The 19,731-nt window shown below is 54.9% G+C and overlaps 2 protein-coding genes and 1 long non-coding RNA gene across 3 annotated transcripts; 2 read left to right on the top strand and 1 right to left on the bottom strand.

Annotated features, from left to right (window-relative positions):
* Positions 1-684: 684 nt before the first annotated feature.
* Positions 685-9,692, bottom strand: LOC137485737 (apoptosis-inducing factor 3-like). The gene is made up of 18 exons (XM_068210411.1): positions 6,742-9,692; positions 6,566-6,675; positions 6,372-6,481; positions 5,928-5,972; positions 5,760-5,841; positions 5,494-5,606; positions 5,032-5,118; positions 4,722-4,813; positions 4,407-4,537; positions 3,743-3,858; positions 3,275-3,346; positions 2,874-2,937; positions 2,352-2,428; positions 2,155-2,272; positions 1,927-2,025; positions 1,470-1,545; positions 951-1,055; positions 685-826 (listed from the first exon to the last, which is right to left on the bottom strand). Exons 1-18 carry the CDS (start codon positions 6,984-6,986, stop codon positions 784-786), a joined length of 1,785 nt encoding a protein of 594 aa, XP_068066512.1. The 5' UTR covers positions 6,987-9,692; the 3' UTR covers positions 685-783.
* On the top strand, positions 1,456-4,829 carry LOC137485741 (uncharacterized). The gene is made up of 4 exons (XR_011005447.1): positions 1,456-1,839; positions 3,726-3,882; positions 4,507-4,569; positions 4,745-4,829. It is a non-coding gene; the product is annotated as an uncharacterized lncRNA (long non-coding RNA).
* Positions 9,693-14,292: 4,600 nt separating the features above from the next.
* On the top strand, positions 14,293-18,642 carry TLCD2 (TLC domain containing 2). The gene is made up of 4 exons (XM_068210413.1): positions 14,293-14,518; positions 14,895-14,977; positions 15,476-15,558; positions 17,295-18,642. The coding sequence occupies exons 1-4, from the start codon at positions 14,331-14,333 to the stop codon at positions 17,658-17,660; spliced, it is 720 nt and encodes a 239-aa protein (XP_068066514.1). The 5' UTR covers positions 14,293-14,330; the 3' UTR covers positions 17,661-18,642.
* Positions 18,643-19,731: the final 1,089 nt, after the last annotated feature.

Genomic DNA, 19,731 nt, shown 5'->3' with positions numbered 1-19,731 from the left:
GAGTGTCCCTGTGGGAACTTGCCTGGCTCCTGGGACTTACCCTTCCTCCTGCACAGCCCCATGTGACTGGTGAGTAAGTGCAAGGTTTCCTGTAAGAAAGCACAGCCTGGCTCTGCAAAAGTCTAGTAACTCTTTCCTCTAGCATCTGGCCACCTCCTCCAAGCATCCAGCATGCGGGGACACAGCAGGAAGGGCTGGATCTGGGATTTCTCTGCCAGAGGCTGGTTGCTCGCTGCGGCAGCTAATGTGATATTCAAGGCAGCAGTGACACTGCCAGCAGGTGCTGCTGGCTCAGAGGTTGGGTGGCATCCCTCTGTCCTTAGGGGCAGGGTATTCTGTGCAAGTTCCTGCACACAGCCCACCTCGTTCCCTGCTGGGAGAGCAGCTTGTCTTGGTCACAGCTCCCCTTGCTGGGAAAATGTGTTTTTGTAAAGGAGAAGGTCAGCGTGACCGGTGTGCTCAATGAGAGCTCCCTGCCAGCGGGGAAGGAGCAGGAGGAGCTGGTGCATCTCTGGCTGGTGCATCTGTGCGTGTGTGGTGGCTGCTGGCAGCTCAGACCCTCAGCTGAGCCCCAGGCCATGGGCATCCTCCTCCTGCCCAGCACAGCAGAACACCAGCTCTGCTGAGCTCTGCCCAGCACAAGTGGACAGCCAAGGGCTGTCTGCAAACACAAAATGCAGGTGCTGGGTTCAGCTTTGCTGATGGTTTTATTGCTCCAGGGTGGGAGGATGTGGGGCTGTTGACACCTGGCTGTGAGCCCCTCACAGGGGGCACACACCAAACTTAGCTTTGTGCCAGCGAGGGGATGTTGCCAATGTCACAGGCCCTGAAAACAAGAGGTAAGTTGGGGATTTGCAGTGACTCGTTTTGGTTTTGTGTCTCTCAGTGGGCTCTGCTGACGTGGGCAACAGCAGAGAGCCACCCACCAGCTCGGTCAGGACGTCACTTACTCTGCTTCTTCTTTGGAGATTTGTTTCCCCAAGTACAAAACTTCTGCAATCAGAGACACCATGGGGTCGCAGTTCAGGCTGGCAGCTGCAGTCACATGGCCATCCCTGGGATGGAAAGAGGAAGAATGTGGATGTCCTCAGGGTACACAGCTCAGCACAGCAGCATCCCCGTGGCACAGTGGCCAGGGAGCAGCTGTGTTTCAGAGGGCTCAGGGCAGGGTGGCTGGTGCTGCAGGATGCACAGGGACTCGTGGCAGATTGCCTGGCACTGCTGGGAGCTGGGCACTGAGCCTGGGAGCAGTGGGGCAGAGGCAGAGATGTGTCCCAGGCTCTGTGCCCAGCTGGTGTCATCATTTGAGTTCATTCTCTTCTCCTTCCCTGCCCTGCTTTGGGTTTTCTCTGCTTCAGCACCCGGCAGCTGCCTTTAGTGCACAGCCAGGAGATGTGGGATGTCTGCAGCTGTAAGAGAGAGGACTGTGCCCTGTTTCCAGGGCATGGGCTGGCCCTGGATTCACTCACCTGATGTAAAAGATCAGGAATTTCTGTTGCTCCAGGCTGCCCTTCACAACAGTGTCCGTGTATCCCTTCCCACAGCCTGTGGGGGAGAGCCTGCTCAGGGAGCCCTGGCACAGCAGATTGCACCCACCCCACCTCAGAGCCAGTGTGGTAGGGACAGAGGGGACAGTGGTGGGGCTGGGACAGGGCTGGGGAGCAGACACGAAGGCCCTGGACAAGCAGAACTGACTTTGAGCCTCTCCTTGGTTTGGAGAGCGAAGTTCTTCCTCTGTGACCTCTAACCCACTGGAGATCAGCAAAGAGCAAGAGCTCTGGGTGGCCTCCAGGCTTCAAACTCACCATGGCAGCCAGTCCAGAGCTTGAGCTGCTTCAGGTGACCTCTGCAACCACGGTGTGTTTACAACCCCAGACCCAGCTGGAGGGATGGAATTCCTCTGTTCCCCTCTCTGCCCTTCCCTACCTGCATAGCGGATGCTTTTCCCAAGCAACGTGGTCCAGAAGTAAGGAACAGTGTGCAGCTCCTTCCCTCTCCTCAGCATGTTCAAAGCAGCACAGTGACCTGGCAGGAACCAGCACAGAGAATATTTCTTTTGCAGGTCCTTAAAAATGGTTCCCCGTGTCTCCTGCTGTCCCTTCTGTGCCATTCCCATGTCTGAGGGAGCTGGAAGGTGACGTGGCTGTCCCTCACCATGGGCCTCAGCCACTTGTTGGTGGTGGATGCTGGACCTGTCCCCATCCAGCAGAGCTACTGGGAAGGTGACCACGTCCCCCGCAGCGAAGACGTCGGGGATGTTGGTTTGCATGTGCTAACGAGCAAAAGGCAATTAGTGCACTGATGAGAAGGGAGGGATGGGGTGGGAGCTGGGATGCTCAGCTGGCACTCACCAGATTCACCAGGATGGCACCTTTGTCATCTCTGGCAATGGAGGTGCCCTTCAGGAACGCTGAGTTGGGGGCTGACCCTGCGGGGAGAGGAGCAGGAATGAAATGCAGCAAAGCTCTGCAGGGACAGGGAGGAAATTTGGCCTCACAGCTCCTGTTCCTGCTTGGAGCACAGCACTTGGAGCAGTGACCTGTGCTTGGGCTGGTGCTGAGCCAGTGCAGGGGCAGCAAAACCAGGGCCCAGGACACAGCACGCTCTGCTAACACAGCAGGGACCTGTGGAGCTCAGCAAGGGCCAAAGGCACAGCGAGAGTGTAAGCAGCTCCTCTCCTCCTGCCAAGTGTGTGCTCAGGGGCTGCTGACTTCTCCAGGTGTTTGGGGCCAAGAGGAAGGGCTGGATGATAACACAGTGGGAAAGATAACAGCAGGGAATGGTGTCCTGGAAATGAGCTGTGATGCCCTGGGCTTGCTGGATGTTCTCCCCGTTCCCAAATCTGCCTCCCTGTCCCAGCTGGGGTCTCTTACCTATTCCCACCACTACCACGTCTGCAGGGAGCTTCTCTCCATTGGCAAGAACAGCCTCTGCGACCTAGGAAAGAAGGAAAGGTCATAAATAAAGAGTTAACACCTCTGTCCTAATTCCCACAGCCTCCCTGCTGCTTTGCTCTTTGCTGTTGTCTTTCTTCCCCAGGTTTGGATCACCTTGTCCAACTAATGTGTGTTGCTGGGAATGTAAAAGAAAATCACACTGCTGTCCCTGGGATAGGAACATTTACTGGTGCCCTTGGAGCCCAGAGCTGTGCTCAGTGATAAGGAAGGGAGGGTCTAGACATGGGAGAGGAAAGCCTGATGTAGGGTTATATCTCAACTTGGGCTTTTTTTCCCCCTAAAATTAGCAGTTCAAGGATCACAAAGGTATGACTGACCTTCCCATCCTTTCCTCTCAGCTCACGGAGTTCTGTTTTCATGTGGAACTTCACCCCTTTATTTTGCAGCATCTGAAAAGGACTGGTTTGAGTATTCATTAGGAAATTCCAGGCTATAAAAACAGCTGTACCCAGCCAAAACCCAGGCAGGCAGCTCTGCTGCTGCTCCAGGCTGCAGGGAGATTCCATTTGTGTCCCTGGCTGCTGCAGGCAGCCTGGAAGCCTGGCTTTTCTCTGCAGCCCTGCTCAGGAGTGGTGTGTGAGGTGGGTTTGGGGTGAAGAATTGATGTGTGTGGGGGGAATGTTGGGACCAGCCGTGTGTGCAGAGCTCGTGGGTGAGGACAGAGGCTGGGCATGCAGAGTTATGACTCAGCACAGGGGCGAGGTTTCCTGGGCTGATGTGGATCCCGGGGCTGCTTGGATATCATGTGCTCTCCATGCTAGAAATCAGCCCCAGGTTTTCCTAACCTTCATGGCAACGCCTCCAACCTGAGGACCCAGGGCGTGCTGGAAAGGGAACTCTTCTCTTTCCACCACGGAGATGGTTCCAGCCTTGTCTGAGAGGAAGGCAGCCACCTCCATTCCTGCAAGGAAGAGGCATGCCCAAGGTAAGCCTGCTGCAAGCATGAACCTGCACCCTTGGAAACCTTCTCCCCTTCCAGGAGAGCAAATCTGATGTGCTGCCAGTGCGGAACTGCTTTGCTATGCATTTCTGGGCTGAGGTATTTAGTTCCCCCCCCCATTCTTTGTTCTCCTGGATATTAGGAGATGCAAAGAATAGCTCCTGGTTACGTCCAAAAAAGCCTCCCTTTCTGTGCCTTAGCCCCTTGCTTTCCCAATGCTTCTGGGGAATCCAGCTCCTCTGGAGGACACTGACCTTTTCATAAGGCACATTTCCCTCTGTCCATGTGTAGCAATTGTTTATAGCTCTCAAAGTTTCTGGCTATCAGAGGAAAGAATGAGTGTGTGCTGTGTAACACACACCCCCAGCAGCTCCAGGGCTCCAGGGAGGATCCCAGCTGGGTAGAAAAGGAACATCCCTTCCCCGAGGGCCTCCAGTTAATGTGCACATGCAACAGAAGGGGGTTTGAAGGCTCTCACTGATGGTTTGACACCCACTCCAGCCTGGTACCTATGAATGAAGCTCCTACAATCACCAGGTTCTTCCCAGTTGCCAGCTCCAAGATCTTCCTGGACTCTTCTGGGGTTTGGAGCGTGCATATGTTCTGCAGGTCCGCACCTGGGACTTTGAGGAAACCAGAGCTGGAAGAGAGAGAATCCAGATGCATTTCATGGTATAAATTAAACAGAAAGAATGAGAAGGGAGCACAAACCCACGGCTGTGTCATTCCATTCTGCCCTTCCATCTCACTTCCTACCTCCACCTCTACATCCCAGTGCTGTCCTGCCTAAAGTCGTGTGTGTGGCAAGCACGTTGTGCACTCACTGGCTGCCTGTTGCAATGAGCAGCTGGTGGTACTTCTGAGAGGACCCATCCATGAAGTGAACCTTCTGCTCCTGGAAATCCACCGACACTGCCTGCAGGAGAGAGGGGGCACAGATCAGACAGGTTCCTCTGATCCACCCTCTGTCCTGCCTGTGTGCCTTCTTTCTGGGCACTCAGGTGAGATGAGGGGTGCTGGGGTTCTCTCTCCCACTTCCCACAGGTCCATCCATGGATGCACAGGTGATGTTACACCCTCCCCACGGCAGGAACAGGATCACCCACTGAGGACTGAGCTCAGCTGCTCTGGTACCTCTTTCTCTGTCCAGAACTCTATGCCCCGAGCCTGGAGGAATTCAGGTTTCCTCAGGTAGATGTCCTCAGCTTTCAAGTTCATTTCCTGGAAACACAAGGAGAATATGAAATGAAGCATTTCTTAGAGGCAGCAATTCTCCTGAAGTGTTTCTTGTGGAGTCAGTTTGCAAAAGAGGTGAATTTTACATTAGTGAATCACAGCTCCCCACACTGCCCCATCACCTTGTGCCCACCTCAGAAAAACCATCAAACTCAATAAAAGGAGATAAAAACATCAGCTCATGTTGACTCTGATCAGAGACTTTCTGGGAGGAAAAAGAAGTTTTCCTGGAAATAACACCAGTATTCCTTTCGGATGCCTCAGCACTCCTGCCTCGCTCACTCCATGGCTCCTGGCCCTGAGTGTGGCCCATGCCACACGTGGTGCCCAGGCACAGTCCTGCCCCTGTCACACACAGACCTTGCTCAGCTTGGACTTGTCATAGGGAACGTGCTTCTCATTGGTGGCCATGATGATCCTGCCAGTGAATCCCTCCTGGCGAAGAGTCTCTGCACACACCAGGGCAGCCACACCTACGAGAGATGCTCATCTCAGCCCTCTGACACTCATGGAGGAGGAGGAGGAGGAGGAGGAGGAGGAGGAGGAGCAGGTCAGTCCTCCCTGGAGAGGAGAGTGGCAGCTCCCAGCGTGTGTGGAGGGGGCAGAGCTCAGATCCCTTCACCCACCTCCCCCCAGCAGCAGCATCGTGTTCCTGTTGAGGAGGCACCTCCTGCTTGTGTCCTTCACCCTCAGGCTGCTTTCCAGGTCCTGCAAAAAAAAAAAACCCAAAACGCTCAAGTCACACGCAGCCCAAGGCACTGCCTGTGCTCAGTGATGGCAGGTAAGGTCAGTACCTTCTTTTTTGCTGTAATGAACACCTTTCCATCATCCACTGTTACCTGAAGAAGGGAAAGGAGAGGTTTTTTTAAGTGCTTCATCCATGAGGCTGTGGTAGGAGCTCTCCTGGGAGATCCTGGTCCAGTGTGCCATCTGCCTCTGACTCTGATCTTGGATGTCACATGATGCTGAGGAGCTCATGAGCTTTTCTCCTCATCCTAAGAGCACTGAGGAAGAGCTGTAAATCGTCTTTTTCTTTCCAAAAGCACTTGTCCTGGCTCTGAGGACTACTAGAAACTATGGCATCACCTTTGACTGAAAGGAGCTTAAGGGCAGGGAGTTACATAATCCCAAAATCACCCCTTGTGTTGAAGCTCTGAGTGACAGATCTGTGGTCAGGGCAGGGGGCTTGGGAGAGAGAATGAATGTGAGACCACCCAGATGGGAGGACAAGGAGTCACCTTAAAGCAGGAGATACAGTCCAGAGCAGGGTATTCCTCAATGTCTCCAGTCCTGATGTTAAAGCAGGCCCCGTGCCAGGGGCAGCGCAGCCTCTCCCCTCTCAAGACCCCTGCAAGAGACCCCCCCCCAAGCTGGGCAGTGAGAACCACCCTCCCCAAGGTGGTTTTTTCCCCCCGCCCCAGGCTGGGGTTACCTTTGCTCAGCGGGGCACCGTAGTGGGGACATTTGCTGCCGAGAGCACGGAATTCCCTCCTGTTCCTCACCAGCAGCACTGGGTAGCCAGCCACCATCACCTCCAGGAGCCTGGGGGAGAGGTGCAGAGGTGGGCACAGAACCACCTAAATCCCCACCACCAGCCCAGGCACTCACTGTCCATCCCCAACGTCGTCCTCCCTGCAGACCTCTTCAGTGATGGTGTCATCGCTGTCCATGCTGCTGGGAGCTGGCCACTGCCAGGCACTCAAAGGGTCCCAAATTTCTGATGAAGCACCAAAATGACCTTCAACTGGTGGAAAACGCCCCTTTTTTAACTTTGTGTCCAAACACAACGCCCATTCCTCTGCCCTTTTCTCCTCTGAATTAACCCACTTCTCACTTCCAGCCCCGTGTCTCATTAAACTCAACTGCAGAGCAGATGTGATAATGGCTCTTGTAAACAAATACAATTATTTATGGGGAGCTGCTGCTGCCATAGCCCATGTCTCCCTCAAATTTGGTCTAAAGAGACGCTTCAGCCTCTCCAAAGCCTCTCCAACATTTGTGCAGGGATGTTATTCATGGTAATTGCCGTGAAAGCACTAATCCCCGCCCAAAATGCCTCCTGGGCTAGAAAACAGCCAACCCCCTTGGTCCTTACTGCCCTCCTTGCCTTAGCAGTCATTGAGAGGCTGATTAGGAATCTCCCTCTCCGTTTTGGAGGGAAAAAAAGCAAGAAATGGAGCAGGAGAAGGTAATTTAAGGTAGGTTTCAGTGCAGGGTGGTGACTTGCTCCTGCAAATCCCCCCTGCGCCGCTCCCCTAATCCCAGGTTCTTTGGGAGAAGCATCACTGGGTACTCACCTGGTCCTGCCAGGGGGGTCCAGGCACCTGTCCCCCAGGTCAGAGAGCCACCACTGCTGCTGCCTGTGACTTTCTCCTGTGAGGTGACACCCTGGTGTCTCACCACAGGCGCTCTGCCCGCCGCCAGCCCACGGCTGGTGATGCTCTCCCCAAGTTGCACAACGTTCCCATCCATCAGGAGATGCAGCTCCTGGAAGCAGCCGCCTGCCACGCAGTGTTATCTGATTTCTGCAACTGGCCTGCGCCTAATTAAGGGTATTTTGCTGGGGTTTAGAGTTGCAAAAGAATTGAGGGCACACGGGAATTATGGCACAGGTGTGGTGTAAAGATGGGGTGCGTCATGGGCATTGTGACCAGAAACTCAGGGGGGCTCAGTGATATCCCATGGTCCCTTCCCATTGCCCCTTTTCCTGGTGGAAAGCGCTCCAGCTCAGCACAAGGTATTTTTGTAGCATTGTGGAATGATACTGCTACTTTATATATATTTCAACAACACTTAAAATTCTTTAATTTGATCTTTTGGTAGGATTTTTCTTTGTTGATTTTAAGGAATGCGAAGTTTCCAGCAGCTCTGCATGTGCCTTACATCCCAGCTCTGCTCCTGGTTCAGTCACTGATGTCCAGGCACACGATCCCATCGTCTCTTGGCCCGTGAAGGGTGGCTTGGAGCAGGGTGCTGCTTGCTGGGCTATTTTTACAACAAAGTGGGAGTTGCAAAAAACTGGGAGTAACACCTACACTGTTTGTGTCTCCTCTTGTTCTTATCTCTATTTCACAGTCAATATGTTTCACAACTTAAAATATGCCTCAAAAATTAAGGGGGGAAAAGTTACCAACAGCATGCTTCCATCATCTCCCTTGCAGAACAGGAGATCCACAGGGATCAGCTCCCTGCCAGCAGCACGTTCCCAAATCCTGCAGCAGGGGGGATAAAAATCCTCTGGTGGGTATAACCTGGAGAAGAAGGCACTTGCAGGATGCTGGATAAGTGCAGGATGGATTATTTGGGAAGCAGTTCAATTCATGGGACCCTCCAAGCCACGAGCAGCCCTTCCTTCAGAGCAGGGTACCGGGACACTGCCGTGTCCGGGCAATCCCGGCCCACGGGCTCTGCACACCCAGGATGGCCGCAGGAATGAGGGATTTTCTCAGAGCACCAATGAGCAGCTTCTGGGCTCTGCCCTCCTGGCCAGGAGCCTGAATGTGAAGCAATTTGGCTGCCAAACGTCCGTATTTAAACTCTGTGTAATTATTCCCCAGAAGCGCGTTCCCACGTGGAGGAGCAGCAGCCCTCGCCGAGCGTTCTCTGACTCAGCAGAAATCGCTGGAAAACATTTGCTCACGGATGGAAATCTGCAGTGAACAGGCAAAGGGGCAGGCACAGAGGTGTGCAGCTTTGGGATGAGGCAGGTGGAGCTTGACCCTGTGCGGGGACGTTTGCACCGCAGGGCTGAGCAGCAGATTCGGCCGCTGGATGCTGCTGGATGCGGCCGAGCACCCAGGAAAGGCTTTTGGAAAGGGCAAAGGAAAGGGCAAAACAAAATGCCTGACAGAGGCAAAGGTGATAGAATGGATATTAAAAAGGTGATTGACAAAGGATGCAAAGTGGAAAAGGGTTTTGGATGTCAGGGAGAAGCTGGGGGCTGGCTGCAGGGATGTTAGTGTGTGTCAGGAATACACCATATGCCTTCGAGGGTGTGGGATGGGATTGGAGGCAGATTTTCAGGAAGATGCTCTGTAAACAGCTTTTGGCCCTTTTTAGGTAAACCAGAGGTGGCTACTCAGAGGGTTTTAGAGCTTTTCTTGTAGCACAAGTCAGGATTAAACATAGGAAGGAAGAGAGGAAAAGGAAGTGGTGCCCTCAACCACAAAGAGAGCCCAAGGTGGGCATCAGACATCTCTGAGCAGATCTGCCACCCATGTTGGTGCTGACTCACACGAGCTGCTGAGCTGACCTTGGGTTTTATCAGACACCTTCACTTCTGCTGTGCCTCCCCAGTGCTGCTGGCCCTCCAGAAAACCCAAGTTTAGAGGCAAGGATTTAAGGGGTGTAACTTCCCTGCCTTGAAGTTCCCACCACCATCAGCTGGAGTAGCACATTTTTTCATGCCATGGCTGTGGGGGTTCATCTTTTTCCCAGGTCAGGGCCCTTCCCTGCTCTACCAGACCCACGGATTTTAACAAGCAGCACCCACGGAGTCAAACTGCTCAGCTGCAGGAAGAGGAAGCGAGGTGAAACCTGCAGCAGAGCTGAAGTGATTAATGGGGCACTGCTCTCAGAACAGCTTGGTCTGTGATATTAATAACGAGAGAATTCAGGAGGGAACCCAACCTGTTCCAAGCTGTGGAGCCAGCAGCAGCAGGAGGTGCAGGGGGGAAGCTCCTGTGCTGGTATTTGTAAAACAGGAGGAACTGAGTGGGCTCAGAGGCTGTGAGGCTGAGCTGGGTGGGGGGGTGGGATGTGCTTCCACCCTGGAAGACTCATTCTTAACCTGTCTGAAATGCAAAAAAAACCCATGCAGTCGTAAATGCATCATGATGTAATCATGAAGCACATACATATTCATCAGAAATTACTTAAGCTTGAGACTGGTGAATTAAGCAGGGGAAAAAATGCTTATCCCACAAGGGAAGAAGACAGGGAAAAGAAAATATTTAGCGGGAATGAATTTGCTTACGGGGTAAGAATAATTATATGTGGTGTTTCACATTTTCTTCCTAAGCATTCATGTCTGGTGATGGTGAGAGATGGGATGCAGGCCTGGCAGACACCTGGCACCACTCTCACAGTGAACACTGGGAAAGGAAAGAAGGAACCTGAAACCTTACTAACAGCAGCACACAAACAGTTCAGAAAGTCAAAACATTTGGGGCATGGCAGCTGCAGAAAGCAGAGGAGAGCTGCCCATGCTGCTGAGCTTGAAGGAGGTTTGCCAGCCAATGGAATTTTGTTCATCCCATGGCATACCTGTGCAGCTGGAGTGAGGAGAGAGAGCACATCCTCTGTGCCACTGGCCCACGACAGCTGGTCCAGCACAGCCCTGGAGGAACAGCTGAGCCTGCAGCATCCTTAGGGACACTCTGCTGTCAACACAGGTTTGTCCAACAAATCCCTTGTGCCAAGTCCTGAGGAAAAAAAAAATATCCTTCCAGTGCTGGGAAAAAGGAAGGCCAGAAGAAGAGCATCCAGATCAACCTGCCCTGGGGTCTTTTATCAGAGCAGGCTCTGCCTGGGTGGTTTGGGAACATTCCCACATGCCAGGCTGCAGTAGGCAGCTGCTGTGCCCGGTCTGCAGCTGGTGTCTGGCACCAGAACATGCTGGTTCTGTGAGGCTCCCGGGAGACATCGCATTCCAGGAATGATCTCAGGAAGGATGAGCAGCCTGGGCAGCAGAACACCTGCAGTGCTGGTCAAAGCCTGTGGGGTGCAAGGAAAGCCCTTCCCTCAGGAGTGAGAGCTTGCAGACCTGGGCAGGGTAAGTGGGCAGGCTGTGGTGAAGCACAGGTGATTTCCTCTGCCAGATGAGTTCAAGTCCTGAGCTCAGTGGTAAAGTGCTGACTTTTGGCTTTTTGGCATTTCTTGCCTTAAACTCTGGAGCTGCTCACCACACTCACAGAGACTGAAATCCCTTTCTCCTGTGCCCACAGCAAGCTCTACCTGGAGAATATCCAGTCTCCACACCAGGAAGGTGTTCCTGGCTGGAAGGGGTGGATGCTCAAGTTTGAATTAATTTCAGCTCTCTCCACAGCTGCCTCTGCAATGCATGGGAATGCTTTGCCATGCAGAACCTGCATTTTGCACAGTAGATCCTTTCAGAAGTGTAGAGTTCCAGACTTCCTGAATAGAGATGTGGATATATAAAGCATTCCTACATCATCTGACTTCTTATGGCCTAAGCAGACAGAGTGGTGACACAGTTTAGAGAGGGATGGAGAAAACAGCTAATTAAAGTTTGGAAGCCAAACTGCTTGATTTGTTTTGAGCTCTTGGACTCCTCAGATTACTTCAGGTGTGAGCCAGGTCTGGCATTAGGTAAGCAGATGGGTTTTATGACTCCCTGGATGCAGAGAGGCAGATTAAGGGAGGGAAGCTTTGCAAAAACAGGAGCATGACTTGTGCCTGGCTCCCACATCTGTTGGCTCCAGCGAGTCCTCTGTGGAATCTGGGAGCAGAGTGGGCTCCTCCTTAAGTAAGGGATGGTGGAAGTGCAAAAGCACACCCAAAACCCCACCCAGGAGTAGTAGGGGAGCATCTGGGGGGGAGGGGCGGGGGGCAGAGTTCAGCTGGCAGAACTCCTGTGGTAGATTATCACTAATCTGCCAGTTTTTAATTGTGGAAAATGGGTTGTATCTCTCAGATGCACTGCAGAGAAATTCCAGCCGGGGGAAGGGAGACAAAACCGATTGTCTAGCTATTGAATAAAATTCTGTACCCTCGATTTACACCCCGATTGCTGCTGGAAAGCCCCCACTATGGGATTACCTGTGGTGCCCGTGGCATTATGGCATGGACCTGGGCACGTCCTTGCTGCTACCTGCAAGGAGTCCCCTGCCCTGCTGGGAGCGGGCACCGGCAGCCACCCGGCACCAGGCTGAGCTGCATCCCCGCAGAAAATGAGGTCGTTTGGGGACAGTCGGAAAACTTCTGGAAATCTGGGTGAAAAAGGCAGTATCTCCAAATAAGGCGGGGATGAGGAATCCCATCGGATCGGGCTCCCGGTTCTCCAGCGGGCGTGCGGGGACCTCTTGTGGCAGCTGCGCCCGAGAGGTCCCGTCCCTGGCTCTTCCCTTCGGTTTCTTTTGGGACAAGCCTGGCCCCCGAGCCCGTGGCGTGTGGTTGAATTTTTGGCCTGATTTGGTGTCAGGGGACTTGTTTGTGACTGGGCTTGGAAGTCTCCAGTTCCAAAACCGCCCCCGGTTAATGGCATTGCTGCAGAGGAAGGAAAAGGCTGGAATCGGGGTTGTAAGAGACTACGGCTCAGTGGGAAGTCCTGGTGAAATGAAATGAAATCTGGGCTAAAATGACCCAAAAAGTAGTTTATATGTAACTGTTGGTAGCGCTCTAGGGATGGGATCAAAGTCCTTGAACCAGAGGCTCAATTAATCACGGCTTAAATTCCTCCCATGCAGAAGTGGCAGGTAAAAGCTCTCCAGCCTCCAGAAAGACTTTAACTATTCCTGTGCCCGAGCCCGGCTGAATGTTCATCTTTGGGATAAACACAAACGGAGGAGTCCCTGGGGGAAAGGGGCTGGACCTGCAGGCAGTCCACGGTCTGGGATTTTCCCTGCAGGAAGGTGAAGGCATAATTTGTCACCAGGGAAAAGGGCAGTCAAGATTTTTTGAGGCTAAACCACCGCAGATGACTTCTCATTCGGAAACCGGCTCTGTGCAGTTTTATAGTCAATTAATTGTAAAATGATTTTTCTCCTCAGTGCCCTGAGCAGCCCAGCACGTCTCCAAGGCATGTCTCTCTTTCCTCAGCACATCTTATGCTGAACAAAAATGTCTTTGCATTTGGTCTTCTCAGTAACAGATTAGCCTGTGTGATCCTTCCACTCCTAATACACGAGATTATTTAAAATCCCCTGAGCACTCAGGGCTGCCTATTACTTCAGGCACTGTCTCCCTGCCATGTAACTGTTATGAAAGTACATTGTCTTGCCTGGCTTTTAAGCAAATTTGTGCAGCATGAACAGATGCTTTTCTTCCAGTTGGGACTATCATAGAAACACAGAATCGTTTAGGTTAGAAAAGAACCTCACCCATCTCCCAGTTTGATTTAATCACTCAGCCTCCCTTCCATCAGTGTGTATTTGATGGTTTTGTGTCCATCACCCCAAAGCCAGGATGGCAACTAAGAACTCAAGCTCCACACGCTTCTGTTTCAGAGAAGAGGAAGTGAAAGGTTTCATCCAAAATTAATACCTCAAAGGAGAGGTGGAGTTTGACATTAATCGGTGTGTACACGGTGACTCAGCCCGGCGGCAGAAGGGAAAGCCAGGGCTGTGCAGCGGCTTCTGCTGGAGACATCAAAAAGCAACAAGGGAGCGATCAAATTACGGGAAGGAAGCTGGAAAAGCAGCGTAGTTGTAGGGTAGAACTAAAATTGTGGCTACGGGATTGTGAATTTCCACAACCTCCAGGCAGCAGAGCTCCCAGACATCGGGGAGCTCCTCTCGGGACCAGACATGGGACAGGGGGATGAGGGATAACAGTGCTGCGGGCAGAGCATTTCTAGGCAAGGCAATCTGGTCATTTTCCGTGTTTGATGTACGATCAGCCCCTGTGGTGTGGTTTGGGGGAGTTCCTGACCGGGGTGAGCGGCGGCTTGGAGAGCTCCTGCCCAAGGAAACAATGACGGGCATCAAAGCAGGAGATGCTTGGGGGTGAAGGACCACCGGCCGCAGCACCTCATGGGGGAGGCGTTCGGCCACCCGGTGCCACCGAGGTGGAGGAGGAAGCTCCGGGGAACGAGGGAAGTGCCCCCAGTTCCCGCACAGCGACGGGACACGCGTTCCGCGCTCCGTGCCACGCTCTCAGCCGGCTCCGGGCCGGCGCCGCTTCTGCCGGGCGATGCCGGGGAAGGCGGGTACATCCCCGGGGGCTCCATTCCCGTTCTCCCGCTCCCCGTGTCCCACGCCCCGACGGGAAGCGCTGCCGCTGCGTGTCCGCACCCCTCTGCGGGGGGACGCGGGAAGCGCCAGCCCCGGGGCGGCCCCGGCCCTTCCCCTCGGGGCTGATGTCGCTGTGCCCCCGCCCGGGCGACGCGCATAGCGGCCGGGCAGGGCTGTGCCGGCGGGGCGGTGCCGGTGCCCAGGGCGGGCCCCGGGGCTGGGGGAGGCGGAGCCCGCCGGGCAGCGAGGCCGGTCCCATGGGAGCCCGCACCGGCGGGCCGGTGGATGCCCATGGCTTTCAGCCCGGGGCTGTTGGTGGTGGCCGGTTCCTTCGCCGCTTTCCGCCTGCTGAACCGGGGGCTGGAGCGGCTCGTGCCGCCGCCGCCCTCGGCCCGGCGCAACCGCTGGAAGTGGCGCAACATCTGGACATCGCTGGCGCACAGCGTGCTCAGCGGCGGCGGGGCGCTGGCCGGGTGAGCGGCACCGCGGGGCCCCGCAGCGACACCGGGCTGCCCGGGGGACCGGGACACTGGGAGGGAGTGGGGACGTCGAGGGAGCCCGACGGGAACCTGCGGCCAAGGGGGCATTAAGGGAAGAGGGGGTGTTGGGGACCCTGCGGAGCGTGAGGACCTGCAGACTGGGGGGCGCTGAGAGAGGGAGGAAGGTCCGAGGGACTGGGAGGCACCAGGGGATGGGGAGACTCCAGGAGGAGAGGGGTGGCTGTGGGTGGAGCAGGGCAACAGGAGGTCTCCGGGGAGGGTCGGCAGCACCAGGTGGGTGCTGAAGACACCGGCAGGGAAATGGGGAACCGGTGGCACTGCCCGACACTCAGAACCTCTCTCCCTGCAGGTTCTACCTCCACCCCGAGATGTCCAACGACCTGGTGGGCACACACCCGCCCGGGGCGCACAGCCTGGTGGCCGTGTCTGTAGGTGAGGTGTGGTGATGCACTGTCCCCTGTTCTGTCCCCCGAGGGGTCTTCACGGGCTCGTCGGTGCCTGACACCAGCCCCTCGAGCCATGTCGCGATGTCTCAGGCACCTCAAACAATCGCTCTATTCTTGGCAAAGGACAGTGGCTCCTTTCTGTCCCACGGCAGCCGCAGCCAGGAGGTCCTGGGCACCGGGCTGCCCTCCACCCGCCTCGGGGGGAGCCGGGGCTCGGGGCGTCCCAAAAGTGCCCACATGGGGTTGGAGGAGTTAGTTGGTGCCTCTTCCTGGGAGCACATCCTACAGAGAGATTGCAAGAGGGACCCAAAGCACAGCAATTCCCTTCTTTTGCTGTGTGTGACTCCCCACCCACACAGATGTAACCAGCACTTCCCCGGGGGGCTGCCCAGCCCAGTCAGGTGCAGAGCCCGCTGGGGCAGGGGGGGTTCGTTGGCACAGCCCTTCCTGACCCCCTTTTTGTTCATGGACTCCCCAATCCCAGGCTATTTCATTGAAGACTTTGTGGACATGTTGTGCAATCAGAAACTTCATCAGTCCTGGGAGCTGCTCTTTCATCACTCTGTGGTGAGTGCACCAGCACAGGTACCACCAGGGAGGCTGGGGATGAGGGGCACGAGTGGGCTCCTGCTGTTGTTTGTGTGGGTATTTGCTGCCTGATTTTATTTCCTGGGGTGAGGAGCCCAGACAGCAGGGCCTGGAGCTCCTCTTTGTCCCACAGGACTCTGTACTCTTAGAGGGTCTGCAGAAAGGCACCCAAAAATGGGATGGTATTGGCGATGATGAGAGAGATTGGGAGACTGAGAGCTGGTCAGAATCCAAATTTATTGTGGACTACATATGCTTATATACTATTATAGGAAAGCTAGTAATTTTTTATTACAATTGTTGGGTTAATCATCACATAAACTTACACATTTTACAACATCTCTTGCTTGCAGAACTTGATGTAATTTTCAGTCTTATTTAATTTTCAGCTCTGTTTGTTCTTGCCAAGGCATCCTGATTATCAAATATCTTATGCTAATCATGTCCAAAGTCCATCACCTGATTGGGTGTCCCAATAGAGTAGGAAAAAACATGTGTACAGAGTATGGGCTGATCCACAACAGTGTCACTGACAGCAGTGACCCCGGTGTCCCCTCTGGCACAGGTGAGCAGCTCACCTCCTGTGGCTTTTGCCCTCTTGAGCACCTGCCAGCAAGGGCTGCACACCCCTCCATCCACCTCCCCTCCCCAGGGTGCTTTCCTCCCACCTGGGGCTGGTGTGGCTGGAGCAGCTCGATGCAGGAGCCCCACTCCAGTGCCCTCTGCCTGTCTTGCTGTGCCCTGTGTGGGTTTCTCTCTGATCACCTCTGCTGTCCAGGCGCCGGAGTGTTTTTCCCAACCAAAACAATTCTGTGATGCTGTGACTGTGGATGCTGCAGGGCAGGGGGGTGGCACAGCCTTTAGCTGAGCAGTGGAGATGCTGCAGGGTTCAGGGGAGGCTCGGGGGTGTGCAGGGCCTGGGGAAGGGGACAGGGACAGGGATGGGGACAGGGACAGTGCTGGCACTCACCTGGGATGAGACTGGGTAGTCAAACCTCTCTGTCAGTGAGCCCTGGGGCTCTGCTGGCTGCTGCTGGTGAGCCAAAAGTTCATCTCCACAATAGAGCTAATTCAAGCCAAGACAGTGACTTAACGAGCCGGGGAGCAGATAATCTCATTACAGAGCCCATACAGAGAACAGCTCTAATGGCATAAACCAAAGAAAGGACTGAGTGTGCTGAAGCGTGGGCAGGCAGAGTCTGTCCCCCTGCCTGGCAGGGAGGGTGCAGGGCAGGAATCCTGTCCCAAACAGCCCCAGGGTGCTTCAGGGGGCTCTCTGATACACCAAAGCCACCTAATCCCTGCAGGGTGCCTGTCCTGGGGACAATCCCTGAGCCAGCAGTGGCGTAGCCCTGGGCTACAGTCTCCCTTCCTGTCCTTTCACTGTGTGTGGAAAAACCTGCTGGGCCACAACAACATTCTGCAGGCCACAACAGCAGGGTTAGGTCAGGCCGCTTTGTCTCCTCAGCCAATCTGGGACTTAGAGAGCTGCTTGCTTCTCTTCCCACTGCAACCAAAAAACCCACTCAGGTTTCATGCAATGGTGAGGAGGTGCCAGAGGCTGCAATGCTGCAGGGATGGCCGGTGGTTTGGCACTGCTGTGATGATCCTTTCCACCTCTGCTCCTTGCTGTGCCCAAGTGTGGAGGGTTCCAGCTTGCAGCAGCTGGGAGCAACCAGCCCCTGGGCTCAGCCTCTCTTCTCCCTCCTTCCCAGGTGATCATCTGCTTTGGGATTGCCGTGCTGCTCCACCAGTACGTCGGCTTTGCCCTCGTGGCTTTACTGGTGGAGATCAACTCCATCTTCCTCCACCTGCGGCAGATCCTGCTCATGGCCAACCTGGTGCACACCACCTGCTACCGCCTCAACAGCCTCATCAACCTGGGCACCTACGTGGTGTTCCGCATCGCCACGCTGGCCTGGATGACCCGCTGGCTCTTCCTCAACCGCCAGAACGTGCCCCCGGCCACCTACGCCGTGGGCACGGTGGGCATGGCAATCATGACACCCATGAACATCATCCTCTTCTACCGCCTGCTGCGGAGTGACTTTCTCAAAGCCAGGCGGGAGAAGGAGGAATAGCCCCTGCCCTGCGAGGGGGGCAGTTCCAAGCCCATGGAGCACATGGAGGGTGAACGTGGCTGTCTCGGTACCTTGCAGGGAGGGGCTGCACTAACAGGAGCATCCAGGCTTTGCTTGTGGCTCAAGATCCTGGGCCCTGCACAGCAGAGGAGGTGCTCGTGGACCAGGCACTGTGGCTCTGCTCCCCAAACACTTTTGGATGATGTGGTTGGACAAGAGGGAGCTGCTCAGAGAAGCCTCGACAGCTCTCACAGCTCCCTGAGGCACCACTGAGATGAGACGGGAGCAGAGCAGCACTGTTTCCCCACTGCCCTTCCAGACATCCCAACACCACGGAGTGTTTCCAACTCCTTTGGTGCTGCAGCCCCCAGCGTCCCATCAGCCACGGGACACTGAGCTCTCTGTGGCATCTCCTATGGGAACACCACCAGCAAGACAGGTTCCAAGGCTTTGCCTTCGAGGTGATGGTCAGTAAAAACCAAACCCTGCACTGATGAGCTCTCCCTGAGGAGATTTCCCGGGCTGAGACTGGCTGGGTGGCAGCTGCCCACTGTGGGATGCAGGCTGGGGGCAGCCCCAACCTCTCCTGACAACTGGAGCTTTTTCCGTGTTGTTGTTTTGTCCCCAGATAATTTAAGTGCCCATAAATGAGCATGGGAGAGCACGAGTGGCTGGTGGGAGGATGCTGTGTGATGGTCACTTCCCAGAGATGTGGGGTTTTCAGGCACTTTTTAGGATTCAGGCATCTGTTAGGAGTGCCAGGTTGTGCTGCAGAGCCCGGGGTAACGCTCTCACCCGGCAGCAAAGGCTCTTACTAACACGAGCTTTTAATAAATGGCTGCAAATGAAGTGGCTTGAGGGGAAAGGGCTGCGAGGGGACAAGAGGACTCAGCCCAGTCTGGGGGTGTCACTGCTTAGCACAGTCTGCACCCCGAGTCTCCCTGCCATGGAGTGAAAATACACTGTACACTGGCACACTCTACCTCTCTTGTTGGGTTTTCCCCCCCCCATCCCTCTCCTTTCTGTGGAGGAAGATGAAGGTTTTAAAATGTTCTTCCACTCCACATTTCCTCACTGATTCTCACACTGGACTGTTCCCCAGCAGCCCAGCACTGTGTATATAACAGGATCATCCCACTTGGAGTTACGAGAACCAGTCTGGAGAAATCCACCGGGTCAGTCACGTTTCCTTTGTGTGGCAAAATAAGCTTTAACACAAAATTTCTCCCTTGCTTTGAAGAGCTTGGGGACAGGCTGGAGCAAGGCACTGCTAGGAGAGGGTGGCACAGGTTTTGAGGACAGAGACACATTCCTGCTGGGCAGGGAAAGATGAGGGATCCACGGGCAGTGTGAGGCTGGAGACGATGCGTGGCCAAAGCCGCTTACGTTTCTATTTGTGGAGGGCAGGGAAGCTTCCAGGTGCTGGGCACAACTCCTCCAGGTTTGGGTACGTCACCTCAAGCAGTGCTGAGGTGCCTGTGTGCCCCTCACAGCTCCCAGCTGGAGCAGAACTGTCACCCCGGGGCTTTCTCTTTGGTTTGACCCATGTATTCCGAATTTTCCAGGAGCTGCTGCACCGATCCTGGCCCTTAGCACAGCCTCTGCATCCGCTAAAAACGCTGCCTCTGCTCCAGCCTCTGCCCAGAGCCGGGAGGTTCTCAAGGGCTGGATTGTGTTCCCACATTCCTGCTGTCACGTGGATGTCCTGCACCCCAGGCACGTGGGGCAGGGGAGCCTGGCTTGGGCGCCTCTTAATCCGCCGTGGTTTTCCCACAGGGCTAAGGTGGGATAAGCAGGGGCTTTGCAGGTCACCGAGGTCGGACGTGGGGATGCCCTGTGCTTGCCCATCCCGATGGGAAGTGCCACAGCCTTGGCTTGAAAGGTTTTGGGAAGGACTCACCTCCATTCCCAACTTACAGGGGACCACAGGGCTAGGAGGAGCATCTTCATCAGGGAATTCATTGCTGGGGAGCAACACCCCGGCCTGCCACCCAATCACCTCCACTCCAGCCCCATCCAATATCCCTGCAGAACAAACCCCTCTCCCCATGGGAGCCCCCACCCTGGCAAA

The sequence above is a fragment of the Anomalospiza imberbis genome, chromosome 20 (genome assembly GCF_031753505.1).
Source record: "Anomalospiza imberbis isolate Cuckoo-Finch-1a 21T00152 chromosome 20, ASM3175350v1, whole genome shotgun sequence".
Lineage (NCBI taxonomy): Eukaryota > Metazoa > Chordata > Aves > Passeriformes > Viduidae > Anomalospiza > Anomalospiza imberbis.
The sequence above is the reverse complement of the archived record's forward strand: the minus strand, read 5'-3'. Positions and strand labels throughout refer to the sequence as shown.

What these genes read in the sequence shown, in the direction of transcription:
- TLCD2 (XM_068210413.1), top strand. Translation starts at nt 14,331, where the DNA reads ATGCCCATGGCTTTCAGCCCGGGGCTGTTGGTGGTGGCCGGTTCCTTC. An exon ending in GGCGGCGGGGCGCTGGCCGG is followed by an intron (nt 14,519 to 14,894) that starts GTGAGCGGCACC and finishes CTCTCCCTGCAG; the next exon opens with GTTCTACCTCCACCCCGAGA. An exon ending in TGCTCTTTCATCACTCTGTG is followed by an intron (nt 15,559 to 17,294) that starts GTGAGTGCACCA and finishes CCTCCTTCCCAG; the next exon opens with GTGATCATCTGCTTTGGGAT.
- LOC137485737 (XM_068210411.1), bottom strand. Translation starts at nt 6,986, where the DNA reads ATGAGACACGGGGCTGGAAGTGAGAAGTGGGTTAATTCAGAGGAGAAA. An exon ending in GTGCCATCCTGGTGAATCTG is followed by an intron (nt 2,273 to 2,351) that starts GTGAGTGCCAGC and finishes TTTGCTCGTTAG; the next exon opens with CACATGCAAACCAACATCCC. An exon ending in TTCCTGATCTTTTACATCAG is followed by an intron (nt 1,056 to 1,469) that starts GTGAGTGAATCC and finishes TTTCCATCCCAG; the next exon opens with GGATGGCCATGTGACTGCAG.